Source organism: Lycorma delicatula, chromosome 3 (assembly GCF_047948215.1).
Source record: "Lycorma delicatula isolate Av1 chromosome 3, ASM4794821v1, whole genome shotgun sequence".
In the NCBI taxonomy this organism is placed as follows: domain Eukaryota; kingdom Metazoa; phylum Arthropoda; class Insecta; order Hemiptera; family Fulgoridae; genus Lycorma; species Lycorma delicatula.
In genome coordinates this window covers 56,297,080-56,315,266 of record NC_134457.1, presented here as the reverse complement: position 1 = coordinate 56,315,266, position 18,187 = coordinate 56,297,080, and the positions used below count along the sequence as shown (strand labels likewise).

The 18,187-nt window shown below is 31.4% G+C and overlaps 1 protein-coding gene across 1 annotated transcript in view; it reads right to left on the bottom strand.

Annotated features, from left to right (window-relative positions):
* The window catches only part of LOC142321130 (uncharacterized), a 93,064-nt gene that overhangs the window by 4,676 nt on the left and 70,201 nt on the right, over nucleotides 1–18,187 (bottom strand). The window contains exons 2-3 of the mRNA XM_075359123.1: nucleotides 3,962–4,572; nucleotides 51–259 (exon numbers count right to left, since the gene is read on the bottom strand). Coding sequence (XP_075215238.1) covers nucleotides 104–259; nucleotides 3,962–4,572 — 767 coding nt within the window. The 3' untranslated portion in view covers nucleotides 51–103. The remainder of the gene's footprint in view (nucleotides 1–50; nucleotides 260–3,961; nucleotides 4,573–18,187) is intronic.

The following is an 18,187-nucleotide window of genomic DNA, read 5'->3' as shown; positions in this document are numbered from 1 at the left end:
TTTAATTTAACACTGTATTTGTTATTTCAATAGCTATGCTAATAACTTACTTTTTTCCTTTATCACCTTCAAACTGTTGTTTTACATCAAACGAATGCAATACTTAATTTTCATCACAAGAATCATCATTGAATAATTTGCTTTTCTTATCATAATGATTTACTTTTTCAGTTTTATGTAAATTATCAACACTTTTATCATAATCAGTATCATCATCATCATCATTAAAAACAATCTTTTTGTTCAAATTTCCAGAATCCTAAAGAAAAGATCATATAGATGTTTAATTACTTATAATAAAATTATTTCATACTTCCAAGATATTCATCTAATTAAAATTTAATAACGTACGTGTACAAAATATCATACCTAAAACCTCAAAAATAATTTTCAGCTAAAACACTACTGAGATTAAAATAATTATTTTAAAGTTTTCATTAGTAATTATTTAAATTTCTCAACCAATGTTTTTAATTAAATTTTTTTTACTATTTCTAAGAAAAAAATCAAATCGGAAACAGCTTTGCAACAATGATTATACTGATCAACATAAAATTTGGAATTGAAAAGGGAGTAGGTGTTCTATATAGTATTTGATATGCTGAATCTGAATATGTATTCTGAAAAAAATCATCACGTAACATTCGTAAGTTACAATCCCTTAAATTTATTTGTTCAATATAATACAAATAAGTTAGTACATCTGTATGTGTTTGCTTATTGTTAATAATATTCTTAATAATGTTAAAACCTACTTCCCTAATATATTAAGAAAAAAAACCATATGCAGGTCTGAATCACAAATTGTTCAGTCAGAAACCCTCAAGTAAGTTAGCAAAAACTCTTGATTTAATAAAATTAAAAAAGCGGAATAAAAAGAGTATTTAATACTACTAACAAACAGTTTCAACTCAAACCTTAAAATAACATTAAGTCATGAAGTCAAACAAAACCAATGCTAGAAAATGGATATCGACAATTAGACTGCTTTGTATCTAATTCATAACTTATCAAAATATCTAAACATGATTTACAGAAAAGAGGAAAAATGTATTTAGGTTTTAAAAATGTATTAATACAAAAGAACAAAATTAGGAGTTCCAAAACAAGAGGGTTACGATAATTTAGAAAAGTGAGTAACTTTTTTTTGTTTTTAAGTCAATTTTTTTATGGTTTCGTTTGGTTTTTCAACAAAGATCGATATAAAACATTTTACGAAGTGTGTGAGAAAAGTAATGAGATTGGTAACACTGCAAGCGATCTGGCAACACTGTGTCCATTGGTCTGTGTTAGACCGGTTTGTTCATCCCTTCCATATGCTCAGTACGAGTTTCAACGCCATTCAGCCAACACATTATTTTTGACAGCACGATCAGTGAAGTTGTATTTTTGTTGTGCGGTACGAAAATGGAGCATCGGAATTTAGAGCAATGTTGTGCAATCAAGTTTTGTGTTAAACTTGGGGAATCCGCGAGTAAGTGTGGCCTTTTAAAAATTGAAACAGGCCTATGGGGAACATTGCTTATCAAGAGCACAAGTTTTCTGCTGGCACAAATCATTTTTGGAAGGCCGAGAACACGTTGAAGATCAACCTCGCTCAGGGAGACCTTCAACTTCAAAATCTGATGAGTGAACAGCTAAATTTAAACACTTTCACCGTACATCAAATTTTACAGACGATTTGGACATGTAAAAGGTTTGTGCGAAATTGGTGCCGAAAAACCTCATAAAAGAACAGAAGGACAATCAAAGAAACGTGTACGTTGATCTGCTTGAGAGGACTGACAATGACCAAGAATTCTTCAATCTTGTGATCACAGGTGATGAATCCTGGATATTTGAGTACGATCCTGAAACAAAGCAGCAAAGCAGTGTGGCACACTCCAGCATCTCCTCGACGAAAAAATGCTGAATGACCAAATCAAAGATCAAAACCATGCTGATTTGCTTTTTTGACAGTAGGGGTACTGTGCATAAAAAATTTGTTCCTCCAGGACAAACTGTCAACCAAGTATTTTACAAAGGTGTTCTTGAAAGGCTCAGGAAAAGAGTTATTCACGTGAGACCAGACATTGCAGACAAGTGGATGCTTCATCATGAGAATGCCCTGTGTCACATGGCAATTTCCATCAGGGAATTTTTGATCTCAAAATGCATTCCTGCGGTTCCTCAACCCCCCTATTCACCTGATTTGAGTCCTTGTGCCTTTTTCCTTTTCCCAAAATTGAAACATATCTTAAAAGGACGTCTTTTGGAACTCTGGAGAACACTCAAGGCAGTGACCGACCAGTTGAAGCCTTCCAGCGCTGCTACCAGGAGTGGGAACAATGACTCCGTCGGTGTATAGCTTCCCAAGGGAACTACTTTGAAGGGGATAATATTGTTTGAAAAAAATAAAAACTTTGGTAAGTAAAAAGTCAGTCTCATTACTTTTCTCACACACCTCATATTTGATTTTTATTGACTTTAATTACATCAATCAATTTTCTCAGAAATAAATTTTGTCTCCAGTTTTTTGAGCTTTATAACAATTCTCTCAGATACAGTTCTGGGAACAATTTCTATTTTTCATGTGAGATATCATACAAAACCATAATTATTTTGCTCAATAATTGTGTCCGTTTAGTATAGAAAGAGCATGAATTTGTTTTTTTTTTTTAAACAGCCCCAACAAGGCAACCAACTGGTCTTCACCACCAATCATAACATACATGGTCACCTCAAAGTATCATGGCAGCAGTCTCTGCCCTTCCTATCTGGCCTCTGTTCTAGAGGTTCACCCACTGGGGTCCCCCCCGCATCATCGGAGCACGCCGACCTCCATTCTGGACAGCTGACATGTTTCTCCGCTAGGGAGCCACCCTTCCCATCTGTAACCTATTAGCTAGCTCCTGACTTCAATTTGCATGCCAGGAGCTCCCCTGGGACCTTCTCACACCTTGAGGGTCCTCCATACCATCATCGGGAAGCACCGACCCTCCCACTCTTGTGTGTGTGGGCGAACCAGTATACCCTAGGCGTGGAGGCTACCTCCCTTGTACCACACATCACCAAGTTTCGCCCCTTCCTTTTTTTCTTTCATCCTTGTCAGATAAGTTCCTCCCTTTTCACAGAGCGTGCTATCTAACATAGCAGTTACTGGCACGTTTTCCACATACAACTTAAGTAGCATCCCCTCTATACAAAAATACCATTTAAATATACAAAACTAAAAATATTAAGCCTGCTATACAACAGGCAGCACTGGAAGGTGCGTCTAGCACATAATTATTAAATCCAGTTACAAAACTCCACCAATCAGACTCCTAATTAACTATGAACTATTACAGTATAACTGGAGGTGCAGATCTGGCAAGAATACAAGATGAAAGTAGAATCAAACCACTCCATGTCATTTTACAATACAAAATAATACATTAGTGTAAATACAAGATTGAATTTCTTAAAACTACCACGATAAATATAGAATGAATCTAAATGTACTTTACTGCACTATAAAGAAAACAACAGTTTTCTGTGTTTTCCTAAACAACACAAAAAAAAAAAAAAAAAAAAAAACACTTTTTTTAATCTACCTTGAATTATTTTTATGTCAAATTTGTAAAAAGCTTATAAAAATTAAAAATATATATCTTTTAGAAAATTTTTATGTAAAAAGAATTATAATTTAATCCTAAAAATAATACAACAGACCAAAAATAGTCTAAAATATACAAGAAAAAAATACTTATTTAACACAGCTAATTAATGTAATCTTACTTAAAAGTGGGAGAGGGCTTCCTGAATCTTATAATGTTAATATAGATTGGGAGGGATAAAAAACCTTAAAATTTTACTTATTAAATTCAAAAATGCATCCTCATGCTGAATTTAAAAAAAATATTTTATTACTTAAAACAGTTCTTTTTAGATAAACATTAATATAACAACAGCCATAGAAAATGTACACGTAATTACTTACCACAGAAGGTAGAGCCTTTTTAATAGTTTGTTTTCTTTGATCAATTGCTTTCTTCATTTCTTTAATAGATTTCAATCTTTTTTCATCAGCGTTTATAAAATTTCTTGAAAATTTACTCTCTGAACCATTATTTTTTTTATCTATATCTGAAAATTTGTTACTATCAAGAAAGTTAAATTTTTCTTTAGAACCAATAATTTTTTTAGGGAAGACATTTTCATGTCTTTCATTAACTGTAGTTGAAAAATCAGAACTGTCATCAAATTTTGTAATTTTTCTTCCACTAAATTCATCACAGTCTTTCCAAACATTACTAAAATTTTCCAGTTTTGTTAGAATATTACTGTTACTTTTACTATTAAAATTAATTTTAGATAAAGTAGAAGTTTTAATATCTTCTATTTTTACTGACTCTTCATTATTTTCAAATAAATCACCATTATTTGATTCAAAGCAACTATGTGGCATCTTAGTTGCATCATTTGTCTTTCCAGAAATGTTATCCTTAGCAGCTCTTCTTTCATTTTCTAATTTATTCAATATACTCTCTTTTGCAAATTCTACGGTTATTTCTTTTCCAAGCCACTTTTTTCTAGGTAATTTTTTTAGACCTGAAACAAAAATGACACACATCAGATTTTGGTCTTCTCATGTACTTTTAAGACACAGATAATTTTTTCTTTCAGAAACAAAATCTATTAAAATATTACCACACAAATAACTTATATCACATATTAAAAAACCAATTAACACATTAATTGAAAAACTATATTTCATTAACTACAATTTTTAATTTTGCTAGAAATGTACTTAACTTTCATACAGATCTTCAATAACCAGAAAATCGAATGAAATGATATGAAAATTAAAAAAAAAAGATAAAACTTTAATTTCTCTTTAAACAATGACATATGACAGCAATAATACCAAATCATTAATTGCTAGTTTCAAAAGGATCTTTGTTCACTGAAACAAGCAGTTTCAAAAATATTTTATTAAATATAATATGCTACGCTGAGAGAAAAAATAACCATCCTTCAAAACCTGATTAAAAATAGGCAGGTAAATTGTGGGCTGAAAAAAATTCATATGATAATTGTAGATAATTCACATTATTTTACTTAAAAGGATATAAAATAATCAAGATTGTTATTAACTACAATTTAATATTATTAATTACAATATAATTAGGATATTTAATTTTTCTAAACAAAGATTTAAAACTGCTGCATAGAACTGTTTGATCTTAGTTCTTTTATAAAAAAAAAAATAATTGTAGAAATAATTATCGAATGATTTTTGGAATATTCTCAGAGATTTTAGATTATAAAACAGAAGTAAAAAAGCAAAATATGCTGTTATCGCATTTTATTTCTCTGAATTCATTTCAGCAAAAATAAATATTAGTTAGTGAAAAAAAGTTCCACATGTTTAGCATACGACAAGCATCATCTTACAATTCCAGCAATATTTTGGTCATCCTTTGCCAGAAGTGTTGGTCATACAAAAAAATTGTCTCAGACCATAGTTTTAGGTAAAGTTTAGAGAATAACGACCACTTTAAACCGATTTCATACTGAGCTTATTAAGTTAGGTATGATTTTTTTTTTGTTTTCGAGACCCCACTTTTTCAACCCCCTGAACCAGTCGTTGGCAAAATAAAAAAGTTTCCTTAGATAAGTTTTAGGCCCTTATTAAAAGAATAGTAAAAACTTGAAATGAATTCCATATTTTACTTAATAAGAAAGTTATAGCGATTTTTTTTCTCGAAAAAGCCTCCCCATTATCGGACCTATGGTCCGATTTTGGCCGTTAACAAATTCGACCGCAATTTTGGGACGAGATTTTTTTTATGTATCAATTTGAAAGTGGTTGGCGCAAAATTACGGTAGTTATGGTGTCCACAAGAAAGTAGTTTTTTTTTATATATATGAACTTTTGAGCTGACAATAGTTTTCGGGTCTGGGTGATGTAAAACGCGAAGATATGTCGAAAATTTTTCGGAAGTCGAATCATGGTACCCATTAAAATAGGTAGCTTTATATTTATATTTAATAGGCTTACAAGGAAGTCTAAAGTGGTGTCCAAATCAAATTTTTTTTACGTTTTAAGTACAATAATTTTCTTAAATGACTAATAATTGTGTAAATTTTATTAAAAAAAATTGCAGAAAACGTAATTGTGGGAAAACTGATGTCAAAAAATAAATTCTATGAAAAACCAAAATAATTTACTTTTTTTATTAAAATCAAATAACAAAAATGTTATTTAAAAATTAAAAACAACTATTTTTATTTAATTCAAGGAGAACGGATATCCGGGAAAAATATTTTGCACGCCAAACCACTATGTTTTCAGATATATATGCCTATAAGAATCTTTTTCTTTATTTGAATTCCTAAAATTTAGTTACCAAATTATTTCCCTTTCCTCCTGAATGACTTTGTATTTGAATAGATTATTAGGGCTTACCAATAATGCGAACGAAGTATAATAGATAGGTGCAGCAACCAATGGGATTTAATTATTCTGAATGATGGTGGGTTAAAAGCGAAGGGAACTCAGTACTGGGAGATAATAGTCTGATAGAGTAGATGCATTAAATATTACATGTATTAGTAAACTGATTATGAGGCAATGAGGCAAGCTATTCTAATTGGGTTGTCATGATGTATGTGTGCGCGCGCGAGCGCGCGCTCGTGCGTGATTTGTATATATATATATATATATATATATATATATATATATATATATATATATGTATATAGCAATATGTGGAGAATCAAGGTCAACGGTGAAAAATCGGTGGCAGTGATGTTCACATACAAGACACGTCCTCCAGCCAGGCAGGTGGAAATCTCAGGAGAGAAAATCCCCTTTGGGAAAACAGTCAAGTACCTGGGAGTAGTCCTGGACAAACGGCTTACCTTAGAAGAACATGTTAAATATGTGATCCGAAGGACAAACGCCGTCAGGGCCTCATTGTACCCGGTACTGAACAGCGCCAGCCCTTATCCACTGGCGACCAAATTGCTCATTATTCGGCTATTCGTCCTGCCGATTCTAACATATGCTTACCCGGAACGGGGAGCTTTGTTGAACTCCACGCTTTAAAAGAAATTAGAAGCCGTCCAAAACATAGCGTTGCGGACGATATTTGGAGCACCGTGGTTCGTCAGAAACGTCACTCTTCGCTACGATGCGGGACTCACACCGTATTCGATATGGGGGTGGCGCAGGCACGCAGACTGTTCGGGAGACTTATAATTAAATTGTCTACAATTTACGTTTATAAAACGTATGATTTATCGCCAATTTAACAACGTTATTGTACGTAAAACGTAAAAAAATGTGTTTTTTGATCTATTTTTGGCGTTTTACATGGGATATCACAGAAACTAAGAGACATACAGTTCTGGGACTTATTTTTTTCGATTTCCCAGCTCAAAGTTTCGAAGACAAATAAAATCATACCTCTCTTAATAGGCACTGTATCGAATCTGTTTGAAGTGGTCGTTAGTCCTCTAAGCATTACCTCAAACTTTTTTTTGTAACATTTTTTATATGATCAACCCTTACGACAAGGGATGATCAAAATTTTGCTGGAATTGTGAAAAGATGGAGCATGTCGTATGCTAAATATGTGAAACTATTTTATCGTATTGAACAATTTTGAAGTTTTTCTTAACTTTAAGAAGGAAATCTTTTTTATCCCCTACTTAGCACCGATGAAATCTATCTCTCCTCTTTCCAGCGTGTCGAAAGGGAAATTTTTATGATTCCGCCAAATGAATTTTTTTTATGTACAAACATGATGATCTTACAGTGAATATTATGCAGTTAGACCAAATTACAAGGAACACGTAAACAAAAAGTTGAAACTTGTAAACTGTGTTTTTGTATACTTCGCTATTAAAGCAGCTAAGTAGTTTTAATTTGGTTGGTTTTGGAGAATTACGAAATATTCGTTTTTATTTTACTTTTATGGGGGTGGAGCTAAATATTTTGAAAATCACTGTTTATAGACGTTCTTGATGTTTGACTTTATGCTGTCTCACAACCTCACGAAACGTTGGAAGCTCTACCAAATATTTGTGACTTATTGTTCCGTGTAAACCACGGTACACCTCCACAATAATTGTTTTTGTCGCTTTGTTCTGGAAACGTCGCATGATATCTACGTTACTATTACTTGTCGTCTACTAAAATTCTAAACCAAAAGTCTAAATCGGTCGTAGGATAGCTTTGAAAATCAGATTTTTTTGAACAATGTAAAGTACGTTTTCTCCGAACAAGTCGATGCAGTTCCCTATACTTGTTAATTGTAAAATTTCAGATTTGTAGAATTTTGGTACTTACGTATTAACGCCACGGCAGCTACGGCTTTATTTAAAAACAAAGTAGTTAATCGGATTTCGGTGGAAAATGAACAGTCTCTTTATTAATTTTAATAAATTGTTATTTATATTTATTTATTTTATAAATATAATTTAACCAAAGTTAACCTACGCTCGCTTCGTACGCTAACCTTGACTAATTAACAGGAGTGTTTTGATTATTTAAATAATAAATAATTGTAATAATTACTGAATTTATTAAATAAATACTCAAAAAATTACGGTGTGAAAATCATCCAATAATTTTCCAGTTTTTTAATCTTTCATTTAACTCGGATTCATAAACCGTTCAAAAATTGTCGCATTTTTTTTGTCCATCTCATTACATCATAATTAATATTCAGCTAATTATATTACATATATATATATAAAACGGGACAGTATAATTTTATTAATATATTATCATGAACATACGTTTTGGTAAATTGTTATTCATAGCAGTGATTCTCTACAAAATAACATAATTTGTAATCGTTAAGTTGAATTGTTGTTATATGTAAATTTTCTATAAAATAGACCAGAATTATAATAGTGCAGTTGTTAGAGAAATGAGAATGTTAACCGGTGCAAGAAGGAAAGAGAGAGAGAGAGAGAGAGGATATGTGTGCGGTTATACGTCAGACGTAGAATAGAGTATATTTTATGGTACATGAAATTAACAACGTTGTCTTATTGTAATGCGGATTTTGCAATTTGTTTCTAATTTTAACACAAACCGTTGATTTGCATTATTTTAGTAAGATACTATCTACTATTCTATCTTAGGTTAAGTTGATAATAATAAATTATTGTTAAATAAAAGTTTTGCAATAATTTCTGTTTTTTAAATTAACATAAATTTAAAAAAAAAAAACGTGTTTAATAAAATGAATTTTAATATAAATTTCCAAAAAAAAAAGAATAATTATTTATTTGTAATTTTTGAAAGCGTATATTAAGATAAAATGTAGTCTAGATCTTACTGTTAAAAATGATGATTACAAATCATATTTGAAGTTTTTTTAAAGAGAAAAAGTTAAAATAATGAAATCGATATAAATAAAAATGTAAATGTTGTTCGTTTCTTCAAAATGTTAAATCTATTAAAGTTCTTCACCGATTGCTTGGAAATTTTGACACAACGTTGCATTCGAATATGCGCGTGTTTTTATATACCTAAGATGTCAAACCTGTGACAAGTAAAAACGTGATTTTTTGTAAAAACAGTGCTATCTGTTGGACGTAGAAGCAACATACGCTGTACTAAATATTTTACGATTCCATTTCAATGTTTCCGATATGTAGGTCCCCGCTATACACTAAAAAAGTACTGGACCGATTTACGGGCGGGGAAAAGGGAGAAAGGAGAAAATATAAAAAAAATAAAAAAACGGGAAAATGAGGAAGAGGAAATAGAAAGGGGAAAAAAGCAAAAAAAAGTAAAGGGAAAGGGTCGAAAGAGGGAGGGGGAAAGGAAAATAATTGAAAGAGAAATGAATGAAGGAAGTGGGAAAATGAGAAAAAAGAGGAAAATAGTAGAAAGGGAAAGATAGAAAATGAAAAGTGGAAAGAGAGGAAAGAGAGGAAAGAGGAATGGGGAAAGGGAAACAAGAGAAGTAGAAATGGGGGAAGGAAGTGGAGAGATTGAGGAAAGGTGAAAATAATAGAAAGGGAAATGGGAAAACGGGAAAAGTGAATATGATAAAATGCCAATTGGAAAAATAAAATGGGGAAAGGAGGAAAAAGAAAAGGGGGGAAACGGTAAAGGGAAAATTAAGAAAGGGTGAAAGGGAAAAGTTAAATTTTGTGAAATTCTGTAATGTTAATTTTGTTGATGTTTTATCAAAATTTCAATTGTGTTCATTTAATCTACACACACACACACACACACACACACACACACACACACACACACACACACACACACACACACACACACACACACACACACAGATATATATATATATATATATACTCAAATCTAGCCATAGCGAAGCATTTTGCCGGTTCGGCTAATTTTATAATAAATATAATTTTAGCGTTTATTTTTTTAAAAATGTTATAATTTTTTTTTATAACTTGAATAAATTGTAATTTTTAGTAGGGTTACGTTATAGTTTATGTGTATATGTGTGGTATATTAAAAAAAACCTGACAGCAGTGGGTTATTTCTGATACACGGCTTACATATACAATACACACGTAACTTAATTAAAAATATTTATCATTTTATTTAACCGTAATATTTTTCGTTTATTTAATTCAATTATTCTAATTAAAGCGCGCGCACATACCGTATTTAATTCATGTGGATATGGCAGGACTAGCAGCGACGGTCGGAACTATCTAAAATAATGTAATTTCACTTAGAAAAAACAAATTTTGCTTCTACGGTCGGCAGCTGGAATAGCTGCGGGGCTTAACGTACCAGGTTCGGAGTCAACCGGACGATCGAGTTCGATACCCAATCAAACCGAGTTACTTTTTTACACTTTAAATATTAATTTATTTAGTTAATTCTACGACTCACAACACAACACAACATAACAGACTATACAACAAACGCATTTTATGTAGGTGGGGAGGGGGTGCAAATTTGAAAAAAGTATTTTTGCAGATATTGTTATTTTTTAATCTTTAACAAATTTTCTCAAGAAAAATATGATCATAATTGGGCAAAATCTCAAGATATTGAGGGTGACTTTGCTCTACAATCTTACTGATATTTTAATTTGAAAATTTAATGGCATCAATGCTCTATACATAGAAATAGTTTAACTAACTTTGGTCAAAATCGGTCCAGTAGTTCGGGAAATATAAGGTGATTTAGAGACCAACACCGAACACTTATACGTTAATAGAACATTAACATCTGAATAATTTCCACCTGGTTTTTGTTTTTTTTTTAATTTTTTGGTTCCTTAGGTGTCAAAACGTCAAGATTCGATAAAAACCGGATATACCCAAATTGGACCGATTAAAATACTTTTCCTTGTACAGTTATAGAACTATCTAGACGGGAAAGTAAAAAAGGTATAGGATTACATTTTTCTTTATTAAGAAAATACAAAAAAAAAAAAAAAACGATTTCCACCTTAAAGTTAGAAAAACTTCAAAAATACTCATTACGACAATGGTTGCATGTTAAAAAAATTTCACATGTTTAGCGTACGACAAGCCCCAGCTTCTTACAATTCCAGCAATATTTTTGTCATCCCTTGTCATAAGGGTTGGTCATATCAAACATTTTTTCAGATAAAAGTTTTAGGTAATATTTAGAAGACTAACGCCGACTTTTAGACCGATTCGATACTGTGCCTATTAATGGGATGTATGATTTTTTTTGTTTTTGAAACCCCATTTTTTCCACTACGTGGGCCGATGGTTGGTGATATCAAAAAACTTTATTTAGATAAGTTTTAGGGCTTTATCCATAGAATAGGTATTTAAACGAATTCGATATTTTATATAATAAGAAAGTTATAGCGATATTTTGTTTTTTTCGAAAAAGCTCCCCTTGGTCTGATTTTGTCCATTAACGAACTCGACCGAGATTTTGGTTAGTTATATTTTATGTATCAATTTGAAAAAAAAAATGGCGAATTACGGAAAATGACAACAGAATTACGGCAGTTAATGTGTCTAATATATATATATACTTTTGAACGGTAACTTTGGTTAATGTTTTAAAATATAAGAGAATATTTTATCATAAAGATACAAATAGCGCTTAAAATAATCGAACTAAAAATGAATTACATAACTTAATCGGTTAATTAAAATTAATTATCGGCTTTTTTAAATTACATGAAACAAATTTTTTGTCTAGCGGTTAGTTAACATGTCATATAAATTAATCTTACCTTCATATCATATATTTATAGCAGTCGAACGTAAATTTCAAACAAGAATTACGATTAAATATATGTAAATATACAAACAATTACTAATTATAGAAAGATAATTCAGTAATACGCTAAAAAAAAGTAATTAAACACAACCGAACAGATAACAACTGAAGACGAACAGCTGCTTGATGAATAAACACGTTAATTCTTGTAACAGTGGATGAGTGAGACGACGGACGAATGTCAACGAAAAGACGCGGAAATACCCGAACTAATACTGTACTATACTTGCTGGTTCCCCATACGCCACAGTCTTACGAGTACATTTGCTTACCTAATCGTTGAACGGCAGATTAGTTTCAACTAACTAAATGGAATAATCTTCTTCTTTTTTTTTTGGAGGGCAAAAAACGCTTTCGCGTTATTATCGCCCGGAATAATATATATATATATATATATATATATAAATCAGAAAATACAATTAGCCAAGAAAATAAAACATATAAACTTATAAAAGTTTTTTTTAAATACATTTAAAATTAAATTCACAGCCATTTTTACAGCATTTTGTAAATTCACGTAGAATTAAAATAAACGTAAATATACACCCCTACATATCATCCTGTGAAGTAATACCTGAATGGTAATTCCCGGAGGCTAAACAAGGAAAAAAAACCGCAAATATAAAAAAAATGAATATATATTTATAAATGTAAATATTCGTTCGTTCAAAAATCTTAAATCTCTGTAGTTCACCGATTGCTTTGAAATCTTGACACAACGTTGCATTCTCTTTATCGCATTCAAAGATGCGAAATATTTCTACACGCAAGATAAGGAATTTATATAGTTAATTATCACTGAAATAAAACTTTAAATAGTTTTATTTTTTTTGTTATAAAAGAGCAGCCATTTCAGATGATGTTCATTAGCCCTTTAATTCTTAAAAAAAACCCAAAAAAACCTGAAGTTAGTACAACCTTTAATACTTAAAAGATTATTCGAAGACTATTTGCAAAAATCATATTATATATTTGTTTTATTCTATTCCTCTTACACTATTTTATTCACGGTTAAATTCTCTTCAAATTTTGTTAAACGTTTTACGGGTTTATTACACATTTAATAAAGTTATCGTATGTCAAACATAAAAAACAAGTTTCTTACTCAAATTTATTGGATTTCTCAAAACCTACTGCAGATACGGTTCTGGGATCTATTTTATTCGATTTTTCAGTTTAAAAGCCTTAAGAAATCGCTAATTCTGATGCTTAATTAACATCTTAAGCGTTTTAGTATAAACTCATTTCACAGGGATAGCTGAAATCCGAGCGAATTCTTTCACTAACCGTAACTCGCAAATAAAGCATTTTACGAAATATGTTTATAAGAGGTCTGTAAATAAAGTAATGAGACTAGTTTTTTTTTTGGCAGCCAAACTGGCAACACTATAAAGTTACTAGTAAACATATGTTTATATGAACAGCTGATTTATATTAGGTATTAATATATTTAGTCTATTGTTGACACATGAGACGTAAACTTTTCGTAAAACGAGTTTTTGTTGTGCGTTACAAAAAATAGTGATACTAATTATCGGCAACGTTGTGCAACCACGTTTTGTGTTAAACTCGGTGAGAATACTACTGAAACTTTTTCAGAATTAAAAAGGGGATATGGAGATGACGCTCCGTCACGAGCTCAAGGTTTTAGGCTTTTAAAGTATTTTCAGACGGCCGGGAATCAGTTGTGGACGATCCATTATCTGGAAGACCGTTAACGACAAAAGTGACGACAGTGTTGAGCGAATCAGAGACTTGACACGGTACGACCGGCGATTAAGTGTCAGAATGATTGTAGAACAATTGAATTTGGACCCTACCGCAGTCCATCAAATTTTGACAAACGAATCGGTCATGTAAATATTTGTGGAAAATTGGTACCAAAAAACCTCACTGTTCAACAGAAAAATAACAGGGTTGAAGTGGTCCGCGATCTTCTAGGGCGAGTTAAAACTGATCCTGATTTTCTAAAAAAAATTATTATTAGTTGTAAATCTAGTTGTGCAGCTTTTCTTTTGATCGCAATCGACTGGACTAAAAGTGTCCAGAAAAGCCCAAATCCAAAACGTTTGGATTTTTGTTTAACTGCAGTAATAAGTCCTCATCGAGAGCTTTTCAACGATATATCATATTCGGTACTTATTTTCATCGGTTCCAGTTATAGCCAAATAAACTTTTAATGAAATATTTAGATCTTACAAGGGGAAGGCACATCGGTTCGAATCCGACTTCATATACATACATATTTTTTTACCATTTTTTTAAATGTAAGTATATTTATGGATTCATTAATAATTATTAACCTATGACGGTAAAAATAATTTACAGTAGATAATAAGAAGCGGATAGTGGTTAATGTATTAGCTGTTTTTACTTCCTTGTACAACGAAAAGTATCGTTAAAAATTTCGGTTTTCAGATTTCAACGGAAATATCCATTTTGATCATCCTTGAATCCATTTTGATTAGTTTCGGCGTGGTGTCTGTACGTACGTACGAATGTATCTCGCATAAGTCAAAAACGATTAGCCGTAGGATGTTGAAATTTTGGATTTAGAGCTGTTGTAACATCTAGTTGTTCACCTTCCCTTTTGATTGCAGTTGACTTGACCAAATGTGCCCAAAAAAGCTCAAAATCCAAAACAAATTTGGTGTTTTGGATTTTTTACTAACTGGAGTAATAAGCCCTCATCGAGAGCTTTTCTACGATATATCATAAGTGGTACTTATTTTCATCGGTTCCAGAATTATAACGAAATAAAAATTTAATTAATTAAATATTTGGATCTTACAAGAAGGCACATCAGTTCGATTCAGACTTCAGCTCCGTTTTTTTTTTAATTTTTTAATTTAAATGTATTGATTTATTTTTAATTGTTACCCTCTAATTGTAAAAAAATGTTTATGATAAATAATAATTCAATAATAATAAAAAAAAAAATCTTATATCAGAATTTATTAGTGAAATAAAATTTTATGTCCTTTCAATTTAAGTGAAAAATTTTTACAGAGGTTAATAATTATTAATAAATCAATATATTTAATAATACGTTTTGTCTTTAATAATAAAAGTGGATTTTGAAAAGATTTTTAATTTTTGTATTATATTAATTTTTGCAGAAGTTTTAATAATACAATTTACGGGTTCATCAATCATTTAACGAAGTTATTATACTTAAACCTAAAAAAATCCTTTTTGTCCCCGAAGTTTACTGTTTTTTGAATATCATGTAAAATACGGGAGATGCCAGTTCTGGAACCGGTTTTACTTGATTTTTCGGGAAAAAACATAAGAAATCATCAAGTTCACCGACTTAACGCCGTAAAAATTCAGTATAATTTTATTTCACCGGTAGAACTGGAATTCGGGCGAAATTATTCGCTAGCCGTAACTCAATAAAATATCATTATCGGACATATGTATGTATGAACGTTTTTCCTTATTTAAAGCACTAGAATCAGTTCCCAATTTCTTCCCTTTCTTTCTGACTTACTCTATATATATATATATATATATACATACATATGGAAATCAATTAACACAATTTTAGATTAGTTAGTTTCATTATCAGCCGTTAGGGTATGTAGATATGTAATACCTTTGTGAATGCTTTAAATTACGATCAGATAAAAGCAGCATTAAATTAATACAACCGACCAAATGAACACGTGATATGAATAAAGTTTGCTTCTATCTACGTTCGAGTACATTAAACGCTGTATGAACTAATGGAATTCGATACTTCAATTTATCAGCTTGTAAAATTAATGTTAGTCTTCTATAATTAAATTTGAATATCGAATTTCAGATATATATAACTAGATATTTTGAATTTTTTATATTTTTTTACAGAAATTCCAAAGAAAGGTATGGTATTATTTCTGGTCACATGATGGTTGTAAGTGATGAAAAATAATTTTCTTTACGTACGTTTCTATATATATATATATATATATATTTATAAGGTTTTGTGGCTCAAAAATTTTCAAAACTACTTGATCAATTCCATTGAACTATAGATATGCTGTAGTGATGTATCTGAAGTTATGCATGTGAAAATTTGATGAAGATTGGTTGAGTTATTCTTTAGTTTCGCTGGGACCTATTTTATTCGATTTTTCAGGTCAAAATCCATGAAAAATCATTAATTCTACTCCTTAATTAACGACCTAAAAATTTCAGAACGACCTCATTTCTTTCGCAGTAGGTGAAATCCGTGCGAAATCTTTTTATAGTCCAATTATCTCCAAACTTTTGTTCAAGTACAATAAAGATGAAAATAACTGTTAAGTTGTACCCATACAATATAGTACACACACACACACCCAACAATATATATATATATATATGTGTGTGTGTGTGTGTATGTCTCTCTCTCTCTCTCTCTCTCTCTCTCTCTCTCTCTCTCACTCTCTCTCTCTCTCTCTGTGTGTGTGTGTGTGTGTGTGTGTGTGTGTGTGTGTGTGTGTGTGGCTAAACAAAAGACCGTAGTCCCGGCTGGGTCTCTCCATCACGGGTGGAACCTGGTTTTATTCTGGAAGGGTTTGTGGCAAAGCACATGCTGAGGTTATGCAATGTATTCGACGCAGGTCCTACCTGAGTGACAGGGGAAGGAAAAAAAATGTTAGAAGCTTGGTTCTAACATTGATGCTTCAAGTTGGAACGCCGGCCTCCGTAACGCGAGTGGTATGGTCTCAGCCTTTCATCCGGAGGTCCCGGATTCGAATACCGGTCAAGCATGGCATTTTCACACGCTGCAAAATTTTCATTCATTTCTCCTCTGAAGTAATACCTAACTGTAGTCCCGGAGATAGAAAAAAAAATTGGAGTGTTGATGTTTTTTGTCTGCAGTATCTATTTCTAGCAACGTTAAACCAAATTAAGAAAATATTAAAAAGAAATTAATTTAATAAAACGTCGGCTATATTGCCCAAGAGTTTTTTTTAAAATATAGATATCAATATAACGAATTTTTTTGTTTGTTTATAGTACAGTAATAAAATCTGTTAAAAAAAATCCCTTTCAATTATCAGTTATCAATATTATAGTACCGCTTAAAGTGCGTTATTTTATGCATTATGAATGTAAAATACAATACAATTGTTCATTCAGCGCGTCTTTCCTAGTTTTATTGTTAACATCGTTTTTCCGTCATTGCAATTTTGAATGCTTATAAATCGATAAGGAAAGCATTAACAGAAAAGCGGGTTTTACGATCGCTTTTCTTGTAAACTTTTAAATAGAAATCATGTATCATACGTCCACCTTTCTATTTTAAAATTAAACCTTTCGGCACGCCGGAAGGCGGAGGTAGATTTCATGGCTGCAAAGTAGGAAATAAAAAAGATTTCCACCTTAAAGTTAAGAAAAACTTCAATTTACTCGATACGACAACGGTTGCATGTGAAAAAAGTTGCACATGTTTAGCATCTTTTTACAATTACAACAATATTTTTATCATCCCTTGCCGTAAGGATTGGTTATATAACAAATTGCTTTAGACAAAAGTTTTAGATAATTTTTAGAGGACTAACGACCCATTTTAAACCGATTCCATGCTTTGCCTATTACGGGAGGTATGATATATTTTGTCTTTCAAACCACATTTTTTACACACCCTGGGCCAATGATTGGTGATATCGAAAAACTTTACTTATATAAATTTTAGCCCCTTATCTACAGAATAGTAGGAACTTTAAACGAATTCAATGTTTTACTTAATAAGAAAGTTATAGCGATATTTTATTTTTTCCAAAAAGCCCCCCAATTCAACCCCCATGGTGTGATTTTGGCCATTAATGAACTCAACCGAGATTTAAGGACTGGTTATTTTTAAGGAACAATTTGAAAGTGATTGGCGCAAAATTACGGCAGTTATCGTGTCCACAAGAAAGTGAAATATATATATAAACCTTTGAACTGACGGTAGTTTTGGGGTCT